This window comes from Sapajus apella, unplaced genomic scaffold (genome assembly GCF_009761245.1).
Source record: "Sapajus apella isolate SASKATOON/1434 unplaced genomic scaffold, GSC_monkey_1.0 scaffold70, whole genome shotgun sequence".
Classification (NCBI taxonomy): domain Eukaryota; kingdom Metazoa; phylum Chordata; class Mammalia; order Primates; family Cebidae; genus Sapajus; species Sapajus apella.
The window spans coordinates 6,405,815-6,417,717 of record NW_022437010.1 but is presented as its reverse complement, the minus strand read 5'-3'; the positions used below and the strand labels follow the sequence as shown (position 1 = coordinate 6,417,717).

The window sequence follows — 11,903 nt, the reverse complement described above, 5'->3', positions numbered from 1 at the left end:
CAGTAGTAACCCACAACCCTGTGATTATGTTGACAGAGAGAAATCAATTATGAGCTATTCACTGGACAGCAGGCCCTGCTGCCATCACAGATGGGTCCCAAGCCCAGTGCAGACTGCTAGCAAATGCTGACCTGAGAAATGCCACCATCACACAAGCCTGAGTGAACACACAGACCTTTTACCACTAAGAAATCTGAAAACATGCATAAACAAAAGTACACATGGTTTTTAATTTTGTATTTTTTAGGGTGGACAGTGATCATTTGCCCCAACAGCCATCTGAAGCCAATAGTCCTGATTATTAAAAATCACGAAGTTGTATAAATGTTCTCCTCCTTTTCGAAAACCATGTTCGTTTTTTCCCCAAGAAACAGGGCTGTCTGCAAAGCCTTGAACGGACAATGTAACCCACGGAGCCAATTTTGGTTCATCATAGTAGTGACTGGAAAAAAACGTAATTGTTAGGAAGAGTTAGGAATGTCTGCATTTTTAAAACATTTATTCATGATAAGTAGTCTTTCAGATATTCTAATAAAGCTTAGATCTCAGCTTTAACTTATAAATGTCAAGAGGTGTGTGATAAATTCCTGATCCCACACTGTGAATTCCATGACGATCAACTGAGAGAGAACACCCAAAACAAACCTCAGCTTTTCCCACCCTCATTCTGGGAGGTCTTTAAGACGAAAAGAACCCAAAACAAAAAAGCCCACCAGGGTTTAAGGACAGTTTCCCTCCTATTAAGAGTACTGTTCTCAGAGTCTCAGTTAACGGAAACATTTCAGGATAATCCACCAGATATTTAAAATTCAGCCTTCTTATCGCAGAAAATCAAAGTACTAAACCAATAAATGTGGAAAAGGATGTTGGGCTTAAAAAGGAAAACCTTCAAGACTTAAATCTGGCATTTTAAAAGGGGAGATTGAGGAGACATGCTTACTAAATAGGATTATACTCAATGTACAGTCTTTGCAATAGGGGATTTGAGTTTCCTTTCAATGTACATTTTATTTGTATGTTACTTCCCAAAATGAAAAAAATCAGTACTATTCTACATACTGTTCTATAGAGCACTGATGAGCAATATAAAACGCAGAGTTCTCACCAGAGATGTTCCAGTAGGAGACAGATCTTCTCTGGAAGTATGAAGCCAGTGATTGTACACAAATAAGCTTTTGCCACCACTGTGCTTGGTTGAGGGCAGCAATAGGTTGATATGAAACTATTAGGCTCATTATTTCTGTCACCAAAAAAGAGAGAGAGAACACATTTATATCCATCACATGATCACTTCCAAAGTATTCAACTCCTATTAAAAACAAGCTGCAGGCCAGAGCCCTAGAAGATGCCAGGAGTTCAGATACCCACAGATCGACATTACTGAAGACGGCACCGAGCCAGTCGAAGAGCTCCAGCGCCCGGCAGGACACGTCCGGGGTTCCCTCGAGCTCGCTGCTCTGCAGCACTGGGCACTGGAGATCTCTCAATGTGCTCAGTGCCACTTTTGGCTGATGCTCCTGAATTTGGTACTTGGAAAAGTATGACATCATTGTTGACTCTTCTGACCCTTAAAAACACACCACACAAGGCCATTTGAATCCATTTGAATATCATAAGCAAGTTTAGTGACTCCCTGAACCCTCCCATTCCCATTTGAGAGCGGCAAGATGAAGTAAGATGGAAGCTGTTGGGAGCTGCATTCCAATCAAAATCATTTAAAGCTGCTTTCAGCTCCTTTTGCCCAAGTTCTTTAAGTGTTCATCTTTTTTCACACTTTTCCTGGAAAAGCACAATAGTTTCTAATCAAATCCAAACTAGTTTCACTGTTGGTGCTAATGAAAAAATTTCAACTTCACACTTAAAACCAAAAGCATTCCTGATGTATGAATATTAGTGAACTCTAGAGAGAAGGAGCCTATCTGCACAATCTCTATTAAAGGAAAAGAAGAGGAACTCAATGATGAGGGAACCTCATTCAAGCCTGACTTTGAAAACCCAGTAAAATCCAGCCTATCTTTTCAGGGATGGTTGTGTAGTCAATGGCCTTGGAAGACAGATAGTACTCCCTCCACAGCAAAGGGCAGGTTTGCTCACTTTCCCGTGTAACAGAAATACTGTCTCCCTCTCTCCTGGCAGAGATCAGCTGGCTTACTGCCCCTTATAAGGATTTGAGTTCTGTGAACTCCAGGTTCCTCTCCTGTAATGCAACCTACTGCATGTGCCAGCATTACTTGGTGTCACTCTACGGCAAATGGAACTTGGTGAGCTGGTACAAATGGTGATATTCGGTGTGATGGTTAATTTTAGGTGTCAACCTGACTGGACAAAGGATCATCTAGATAGCTGGTAAAGCATTATTTCTACTTGCAGACAGCCCGTCATGAGACTTCTCAGCCTCCATAATTGCAAGATCAATTCCCCTAATAAACCAACTCCCTCTCCCTTCCGTCTCCCTCTCCCTCTCCTCCCTCCCGTCACCCTGCCCCTCTCCCTCTCCCTTCCTTCCTGTCCTTTCTGGAGAACCCTGACTAATATATTCTGGCTACTGCCATTCCTCTGAGGAATTAAGTCCTGTGCCTCTAAACCAGGGCTTGTGTGTCTTCTGCCAGCATCCCTGAGAGTGTGGCAGGCTACCTTGTTAGCCTGCAAGTATGAGGAAATCTCAGACCTTTTACAGTTTTTGACAAATCCTTAAAGTAGTTAGGAGCTTTAGGAACAGGGAGCTATCCAGAACCCAATGCCTAGATGATGCACATAAAAGACTTCATGCATTAAAACTTCAATAAGCCTTTCTGCCCTCTTTTCTATCTACCATATATAGAAGGCACCAAAGGCCAGACCGAGGACTCATGGAAGCAACTGGGAGCACCCAGTGACCAGACACTTTCCACAAGGAGCAGACAGATGGGTTTATTTCTAAAACAAACCACTATGCCTCCTATCCTCCAAAAGAGAGTACTACCCCATCATAATTCCTGATTACTTGATCCATTATTATCTGGGCCAAAGATATACTTCTAAAAGGAACAACATACATGCAAATTTTAGGCAGATTACCCTGCTTGGTGAATAGCAAACTTCGAATTAAATTTAGTGTCCTAATCAATTAAAAGTTACAACAAATCAGTCTGACATTTAATGATAGGTCTGAGTTAGTACCCTGTGATAATGAATAAGCAGATTGTATATATAACTATAATTGGTGACACTTTAAAAAAAATATAGCCAAGGCTGTTTGAGGTAAGCTGGAGAGAAGAAAGGGAAGACACATAAAATTTAGCTGCTCTGAAGCCACTCTTAAGATCTCTGGATCTGCATATAATTCAAAGAGACTGAAGCAGAAGGCTTGCATGCCTAGATTATCCTGAACTAAGGCTTGCAGAGATGTCAGAAGGGCTAAAGTGGTTTCCTTAGTAATATTTTATATATACATATGCAATATTCCTTGACTATAAGAGTCACCATTCAACCCTCCATTACTCCTCTTTAGTTAACAATTATTTCAAAATCACTGTATCATTACATAACTTATTTTTCATACCTGTATTATGCCAAGCCAAAAGAAAATCAAATTTCAATGGCTTCTTTTCTTTGAAGGACCAAGATATTCTTTCATACTTCTTAGAATCCAAATTTAAAGATAATTCCATCAAATCAATGGAAACAACTTGAAAAATGAAAAAAGGAATATATATTTCATTCATATGCATACAGCTTATACCATGAAAAAAGTGTACATTTTTAAAAATTAGAATCTTGGGAAGTTTTATGGATAGTAAAAATGATTTTCTGTTTCTTGTACTCCCTTTGGTTTGCCAAATAAGAAAGATCCCTTTAGTGGGCACTTCTAACCTTGAGAGCTAATAAAAACAGACATTTTAAATTCATATATTTCCTAGGTCAAAGACCAAGGGCAGAGAACCTTGAGAGGTCAAGTTTAATCTACTTATGGATATGGCAGCCTTAACTACTGATGTTTATGACAAGACACTGGCAGTAAAATATCTCTTCACTCATGGGTGACTTTCTACTAGTAATCATAAAGACCTGGGGAAACCAAAGGACATTCCTTATTAAGAACAAGTTGTAGAACTTGTAGATTCCTATCTTGGATTCGCTACTTTGAATTTTTAACCCAAAACATATCTATTTAATTGACCAAGCCAACTCTACAATCTTTACCAAACAAGTCTACAGCTGATAAGAAACGGACTTAGAAGCATCATCATCCTATCCTGTGTGAACCTCAAGTCAGAAGTTTGACAGATATTTTTAAAAAGTCACATTTTTCTGGACAAAGAGATTAGAAGCAATTCAAACGTTTAAATTAAAATTGCCACAGGAAGATTACAGACTTTTTAGAAACGGATGAAGCACACATGATACTTACTAAATTTCATAATTTTTCTGCCAGAAAACTGAGATGGACGACCCTGAAGTCCAGTTTCTTCGTAAGTGTCTTTATCCAATGACAAAATTAATGTCCCTATAAATGAAATATTAACTCCCATAAGATATAACAAAGATATGATTTATGTTGTCTGACTAAAAGAAACCAAGGCAAATTGAGCAGTTAGATATCAATGTAACAAACTGCATGCAAGGATCTTATTTATATCACAAGAATATTGTTTATATATATACATGTCTTGTAACAGATATTATTTACACATATCCAAGGATATTATTTATAATAGTGAAATCAGAAATAATCTGAATTTCTACTAAGATGAAATAAACAAGTCATGGTATACTCATTCTTTGAAATTTTTTTTTTTTTTTTTTAGACAGAGTCTCACTCTGTCACCCAAGTTGGAGTATAGTAGCGTGATCTCAGCTAACTGCAACCTCCACCTCCCGGGTTCAAGCTTTTCTCCTGCCACTTTATGTGAGTTTATAAACACACATACAAGTTCTTTATAAACACACATTCAAGTCTCTGAGGAGCTGAGACTACAGGCACCTGTCACCACATCTGGCTAATTTTTGTATTTTTAGTAGAGGCAGGGTTTCACCATGTTGGCCAGGCTGGTCTCGAACTTCTGACCTCAAATGATCCACCCACTTCAGCCTCCCAAAGTGCTGGGATTACAGGTGTGAGCCACCGTGCCCGGCTTGAATATCTTAAGCCATTAAAAACAGGAAGTTGGAACTATATGGACTAATAGGGAATGATGTCTATCATATGAAGCTTGGGGACAGAAAAAAGCACATTGAGACACAATGCAGCATGATACAATTTAGGTTAAAAAAAAAGAAAAAAAAAAAAAAGACCTTGGCTGGATGCGGTGGCTCACGCCTGTAATCTCAGCACTTTGGGAGGCCAAGGTGGGTAGATCACGAGGTCAAGAGATCGAGACCATCCTGGCTGACATGGTGAACCCCCTTCTATACTAAAAATTAGCTGGGCATGGTGGTACATGTCTGTGATCCCAGCTACTCAGGAGGCTGAGGCAGGATAATCGCTTGAACCCAGGGGGTGGAGGCTGCAGTGAGCTGAGATCGCACCACTGCACTCCAGCCTGGCGACAGGGCAAGACTCCATCTCAAAAGGAAAAAAAAAGAACTTGTATGTGTGTTTATAAACTCACATAAAGTGTCTGGAAGAATAAACACCAAACTGTTAACAAAGGGTCATTCTAAGAAGGGGAGTGAGTTTGGAGGGAAGAAAATAAAAGTGCAGACCTCTGCTTTATTCTCTATAGATCTGTCTGATTTGACTATTTGTGTGTGTGTGTGTGTGTGTGTGTGTGTGTGTGATGGAATTTTGCCCAGGCTGGAGTGCAATGGCGCAATTTTGGCTCACTGCAACCTCTGCTTTCCAGGTTCAAGTGATTCTCCTGCCTCAGCCTCCCAAGTAGCTGGGATTATGGGATTACCATGCCCACCTAACTTTTTGTATTTTTAGTAGAGATGGGGTTTCATCATATTGGCCAGGCTGGTCTCAAACTCCTGACCTCAGGTAATCAGCCTGCCTCGGCCTCCCAAACTGCAGGTATTACAGGAATGAACCATCATGACTGGCCAACTATTTTTTTTTCACAGTATGCATTTTATTAATAATTAGAGATGAAAAAATAAGTGTTACCATTTGGTAGCAGGGCAACAGCATTATCTTCATCAATATTTGTATTGTATGTGAGTGCACAGCAAGAACCTGTAAGAGAAAATCCAGAGCAAAAATTTAAAAGAAGAAATTACACCTGCAAGATGTTAGTGGATTGTTTTCACGAGTAACGAGCCTTCCAGGTAATTAAAGATCAGTTTCTACTGCCACTCCAGCTCACTCAATAAACCCAACACCTGCTAAAGGTAAGCTGAAGCACACAGAAGACAAAGCTCCTGCTAGTTCACTCCCCGACCAAGGGCCTATTTGTGTAAGTTTACTATTGACTCAGAATGGAGTGTGACCCTTGGGGATGCGGAGTGAGGGGTACAAAGTAGAATTCTAGATAAACATACACATGTTAGAGGCAGAGTTCCAGGTGAAGATTCAAAAGCTACTCAACCTCTCCAAGACTCAGTTTCCTCACCTGTTAAGTGAGGATCATAGGCATAAAGTTGTTGCAAGGGTTAAGTTCAGTAAGATATTTAACAGTGCCCGCTACCGCCAGTTTCCATGTTATTCACAGAGTGGTATCAAAATAGATGAAAGGAGTAACGCTGATGAGACCAGACAAGATGCGCAGCTCATAAACAGCCCAGCAATGTCAGAATGAGAGGAGCTACTGGTAACTAGACTTCTTCATATCTTCCCTGGAGAGAACACACTTGGGGGCCACCACAAGGTCAGCATGTGGCCACTGTACAGGTTGTCACCTTATGTAGTGTGGGTGGAATCCCTAAAGATCCTCTAAAGTAGTTACAAACAAACGGCTCCCAGGAAACAACTGAAACAAACCAGTCCAACCCAGCAGATTATGGGCAGAAATGGGGTGAGCAGAGGGGGATTATGGCTACAAAATCTATGCAGAAGACACTGGACCCCAACCACTACTTGGCTCTGTGAACAGCAGCTGTGGCTGCATCTGGAGACCCACCCCCTGAGACAGCTGCTGTGGGACTGCTGACAGCATAGTGTCTTCGCTGCCACATCAACAGCAGTGCATCAAACACAGATTGCAAGTCTCTCCTCTCCATTAATCCTCATTCTAAGGGGATGGATACCCTCGTGTTACAACATTCCCATCCAACACTCGTGGGCAATTGCAATCAGAAACCACCACCTAAAGAGGGCATAAGAAAGAACAGGATAAGCATGGTGGAGGGGAGCGTGTGTGCAGCTGACCCCAAAGCCTCTCCCACAGGCCCTGTTCAAAACTTGAACAGCCCTAGCATTGTGATGCGGTCTCCCTGTACTTCCTCATCTTGCTGTGTTCACAGACATTTCAGGTTTTTCTTACCTTTCTTTATAAAGGTACTGATGAATTCGTGTGTAATTAATTCATGAAGAGGTAAATTCTTCACAAAGTAATAGGGTCCAGTTTGCATGACCAGGTTTTTCAGTTCTTCCGATAGTATCCCACATTCAGGAATGAGAAACGAAACCTATCGGAATGTGTAATACAAACAAGGTCTTACTTCTATGAAGATGAACACCCAGGTTTTTAGGAATGAAATAAGATCATGAAAGTTGTTATTTCTCCACCAGTTTCACTGGAACATATAAATACAGGCAACAAAACTCTTACGCTAACTTATCTATCTCAGGCAAAGAGAAATCTGACTACCCAAGTTTTTAATTTTTGCATTCAAACGTACAGTACTAGAAAGGGATTGAACAGAAAACTTTTAATGGAAAACTCTTTCTTGCATTTTCTTTTGCAAATTAGCAATGCTGTATATTTTATGTCCTGTTCTTTGCACTATTTTACTTTCAAGGAAATACAGTATAATTAAATATCCCTTGATTTGTTTACCCTGGTGCTACCCTGGAATGAAAGGAACTATCTGTCGGGGGATAAGGAATTTATGAACATCCAATTATTAAGAGTCTATATGCAAGCAATGGTGCACCTGTATGTTTCCATTCTCGAGACAGAAAAATGCAACAGGTGAGTTAAGGTATACATCCCTGACAGCTGTGATGAGATTTTCATTCAAAACAGGTGTTAAAAACAGGACAGGCTTCAAATGTTGCCACATTGTAAAAGTCATCACTGTCCCAAGACTCAAACACCAGCCTGTTCTGACTGATTAGGTCATCTCTTAATATCTCTGAGACACTGCTCAGTCAAGTCTGAGTTATTAAGCCGAACAATTTAAAGTGAAAAAAGGTTTAATCCCCCATTGTAAGGTTGGTTTCTTGAAGTTTTTCGGACATCAAATTAGTTTCCGCAACCAATTTAGAAAAGCAGGTCACTTCCTGGGCCAGGCCTAGGCAGGATGCTCTGGAGAGATCCACAGGTAAACCGGTGGAAGAGGGATTGAAGCCGGGGAGGGAGGCGGTGGTGGGGAGTAGGCGCGAGTCCCGCCCTTATACTGGGAAAAAGCGAGGTGCACGTGCCTGCCCGCAGCCGCACATCGCAGTCGTCACAGCGCCCTAACAACCTAGTCTCGGCCCTGAACCTCCAATCCCTCCCTGGACTCACTCCCCGTTTCGAGGGAAGACACAAGTGAGCGGCCCCGACACTCCTGCCAACAGCTCCCTCTAGGACTGGGTGCCAACCCCACGCCCTGCCCATCCTCGGAGTTGTAGTCCTGCAGCCCTTCAAGCCACGGGCCTGGAGAGGTTAAGAAACTACAACTCCCAGCATGCCTGGCGGGGTCCCGCCCCCCTCCGCGCACTCTCCGCCGCGCGCTAACACTCTCCCAAAACCTCTCTCGCACGCGGGGACCAAGCACAGCCCGAAAAGCCGAGGACAATCGGACTCACCCTGTAGTTATAATAGTGCGTCTGAATGATATGCCGGTGGCGCGACTTGTGGTTGCCGAAGTTGGATTTCTCGCAAACCAGTAAGTGCCGCGGCACCTCCCGGAGCCGGCGCAGCGTGGCCATGCTCTCCCGAGTTCCTGGTCCTCCCAGCCTCCGCGGGTGGGGGCACGCCCCGCCCCTGCCCCGCCCCGTCCAGCCCCGCCCTTTCCCTCGGGCCGCCCACCTGCTACTGTGCGCCCCTGGTGGCCGTGGAGTGGGGCTGTCGGTGCCGGATTTCTAAACAGTTCTTACACTTCTTAGGAACCCACGCAGGGGCTCCCTGGTGGATGTCTGAAACTGCAAATTCACTGCCTCAAGTGGAAATCCATCGCTGGGAACCTGACTCTTGCCTTTTCAACGCCACCTTTCCTCCGTTCCCGCCATCCCTCCGAGCTGCTAAACCCTTTCTATGGGCCCCGCCTTGGAGCGCCCCTGGGACCCTGGCCTGGCGCTGGCGCTTACCTCGGTCAGGCCCCTCAGAGGGACCGCTTCCTGCCACCGTTATAAAAGGAAAACATCACATGGAAAGGCCCAGTTCCTTTATTATATGGTCAAGAAATGTAGCTGCACAGTTAAGTGACCGCCTAAGCTGCTTTGAGGGGGTCACACCCCGCTGCTTTTCTGACACCTCACACTGTTTGGTTCACAGGACCCTGATACCCATTGGGGACTTCTTGACAATCCTTAACACAGGCCAGCAGGACTAAAAGTTTGCATTGATCCTTTCCAAAACATTAAGGAAGTTTGTACGGGAAGGTGAAGCACAATTTTGCCTCTTTTGAAACTAGTATTGATTTCCCTTTTTAATAGCCCTTCAGACCCACTTTTAATAGTGTGTTGCTTCTGGGGGTTATGGCGATAATTCTCCTAAGTCATTTTTCCATTTAGTTTTACTGCCACGGGCTTGGAGTCATTAAGAGACTGCGGCCCCTAGTATGCCATACGTTACTGACTCAGGCAAAATCAAGTATGTTACTACATGCTTCTCAAACTAGAGAAGGCACAGCCCCATTTCTGCACGGGCAGGATACAAAACAGCAGAATATTGGTGATACATCTTCCTGGAGCATCAGTTTTTTTGTGTGAGGTGGAAGAAATGGAATTAAGTTGTTTACAAGGTAAATAAGAATTTAAAACTAAGCCAGTCACAGTGGCTCATGCCTGTAATACCAGAACTTTGGGAGACTGAGTGGGAGAATCACTTGAGGTCAGGAGTTCAAGACCAGCCTGGGCAATATAATGAAACCCCATCTCAAAAAATAAAAATAAAAATAAAAAACTAAGACAAGGCTGGAAAGTCATCTGCCATTAAAAACATCAGTAATCTGGCCAGGTGCAGTGGATCATGTCTGTGATCCCAGCACTTTGGGAGGCTGAGACAGGCGGATCACAAAGTCAAGAGATTGAGACCATCCTGGCCAACATGGTGAAACCCTGTCTCTACTAAAAATAAAAAGATTAGCTGGGCATGGTGGTGTACGCCTATAGTCCCAGCTCAGGAGGCTGAGGCAGAGAATCACTTGAACCCAGGAGGTGGAGGTTGGAGTGAGCCAAGATAGCGCCACTGCACTCCACCTGGCAACAAGAGTGAGACTCCATCTCAAACACAAAAAAATAAAAACAAAAAACACTGGCCAAGTGCCCATGGCTCATGCCTGTAGTCTCAGCACTTTGGGAAGCCAAGGCATGGGGATCACCTGAGGTCAGGAGTTCAAGACCAGCCTGACCAACCTGGAGAAACCCCATCTCCACTAAAAATACAAAAATTAGCCAGACATGTTGGTGCACACCTGTAATCTCAGCTACTCAGGAGGCTGAGGCAGAAGAATCACTTGAACCGGGAAGGCAGAGGTTGCAGTGAGCCGAGATGTGCCACTGTACTTCCAGGCTGGGAGACAGAGTGAGACTCTGTCTCAAACAAACAAACAAAAAAGTAATCTATGACTGAAATGTCACATTTTTTTTCCAAGAAGAAAACCTAAAAAGAACCCGTTTCCCATTATTTTAAACAGAATTATAAGGCATGGCAAGTTAATCGGAAACACCTTACCAATTTCCAAGATTACAATATGGCAGTTAGATATTTTATGAATAACAGCTACGAATAACATGTTAAGATGTGAAAGGCTTAAAGCATTGCTTCTTGGTCACCTCACATTTAATGTGGCTGTCACCAGACAGTTGCTTTGTGTGCGGTAGCAGTGCCCCAAGACTGAAACATCACACATGTACCTCTCCTTTGTCCACATTCCAGAACTCCGCAAAGTGACTGGCATGATCCTGATGGTCTGCCTTGTATTTGGGAGCACCATGAAGCTTTTCCAGCAAACCATTTACAGGTATTGATTGACTTACGACCCATGCAACTTACGACCATTCGACTTTACGACCACAATCGCTAGCCATGACTACTCCGTGTCTGGCAGTGCAAACGTTGCCCAGCTGGGCGTACGACAGTGCGGACCAGCTTCTGGCAGCACTACCATCTCCGTGTGCATATAGCCTATTCAACTTACGACCAAATCATGTTACGACGGGTCCGTCGGAACCAATCGTGGTCGTAAGTCGAGCACTGGTTGTAGTTTAAAATTTGCATATTTTGAAGATGCAAAATAAATTTTATCTATATAAATATCAGCTGAAAAATGTATTAGCGATGCAAGATGCACTCTTCTCAGAGCGACCCCACAGAGTCTCTCAGCTCTAAGTCCTCCTGTCTGCCTGCTGATAACCCCTAGATGTGGAGCTTCTTTCCTGAGTGGAGCACCCAGATGACTCCAGCACAAGGACTCACCCCTGACTCTCTTCTTCCCTTCTCACCCGCCATGCAATCCCACAGCAAGTCCTGTGGTTCAGCCTGCAGTGGGCACCCTGATTGCAGCCTGTTCTTGCTGTCTGCATTTCTATAGTCAGTTTCAGTCACCTTCATCACTCGCTGGCCTGCTGCCCAAGTCTGCCTCCAGGCCTTCTCCCTCCTGCCTCTCTTGCC

General features: G+C 43.5%; 1 protein-coding gene across 3 annotated transcripts; it reads right to left on the bottom strand.

Moving 5' to 3' along the window:
• Positions 1-213: 213 nt before the first annotated feature.
• RPP40 (ribonuclease P/MRP subunit p40) lies at positions 214-9,059 on the bottom strand. Of its 3 annotated transcripts, none has more exons than XM_032250044.1 (8): positions 8,876-9,058; positions 7,404-7,548; positions 6,089-6,157; positions 4,391-4,486; positions 3,542-3,667; positions 1,369-1,567; positions 1,106-1,240; positions 214-442 (listed from the first exon to the last, which is right to left on the bottom strand). In XM_032250044.1, exons 1-8 carry the CDS (start codon positions 8,996-8,998, stop codon positions 244-246), a joined length of 1,092 nt encoding a protein of 363 aa, XP_032105935.1. In that variant the 5' UTR covers positions 8,999-9,058; the 3' UTR covers positions 214-243. The 3 variants fall into 3 exon arrangements, with proteins under 3 accessions (XP_032105935.1, XP_032105936.1, XP_032105938.1); XM_032250045.1 differs by lacking the exon at positions 8,876-9,058 and adding an exon at positions 8,507-8,718; XM_032250047.1 differs by lacking the exon at positions 3,542-3,667 and having other exon boundaries at positions 8,876-9,059.
• Between the last annotated feature and the right edge of the window lie 2,844 nt (positions 9,060-11,903).

Excerpts from the sequence above, each read along its gene's own strand:
- RPP40 (XM_032250044.1), bottom strand. The coding sequence starts at position 8,998 with ATGGCCACGCTGCGCCGGCTCCGGGAGGTGCCGCGGCACTTACTGGTT. Across the intron at positions 3,668-4,390 it reads CAGAAAAATTATGAAATTTA|TTGTTTCCATTGATTTGATG; the intron begins GTAAGTATCATG and ends TCATTTTTCAAG. Across the intron at positions 1,568-3,541 it reads TTTGGCTTGGCATAATACAG|GGTCAGAAGAGTCAACAATG; the intron begins GTATGAAAAATA and ends TGTGTTTTTAAG.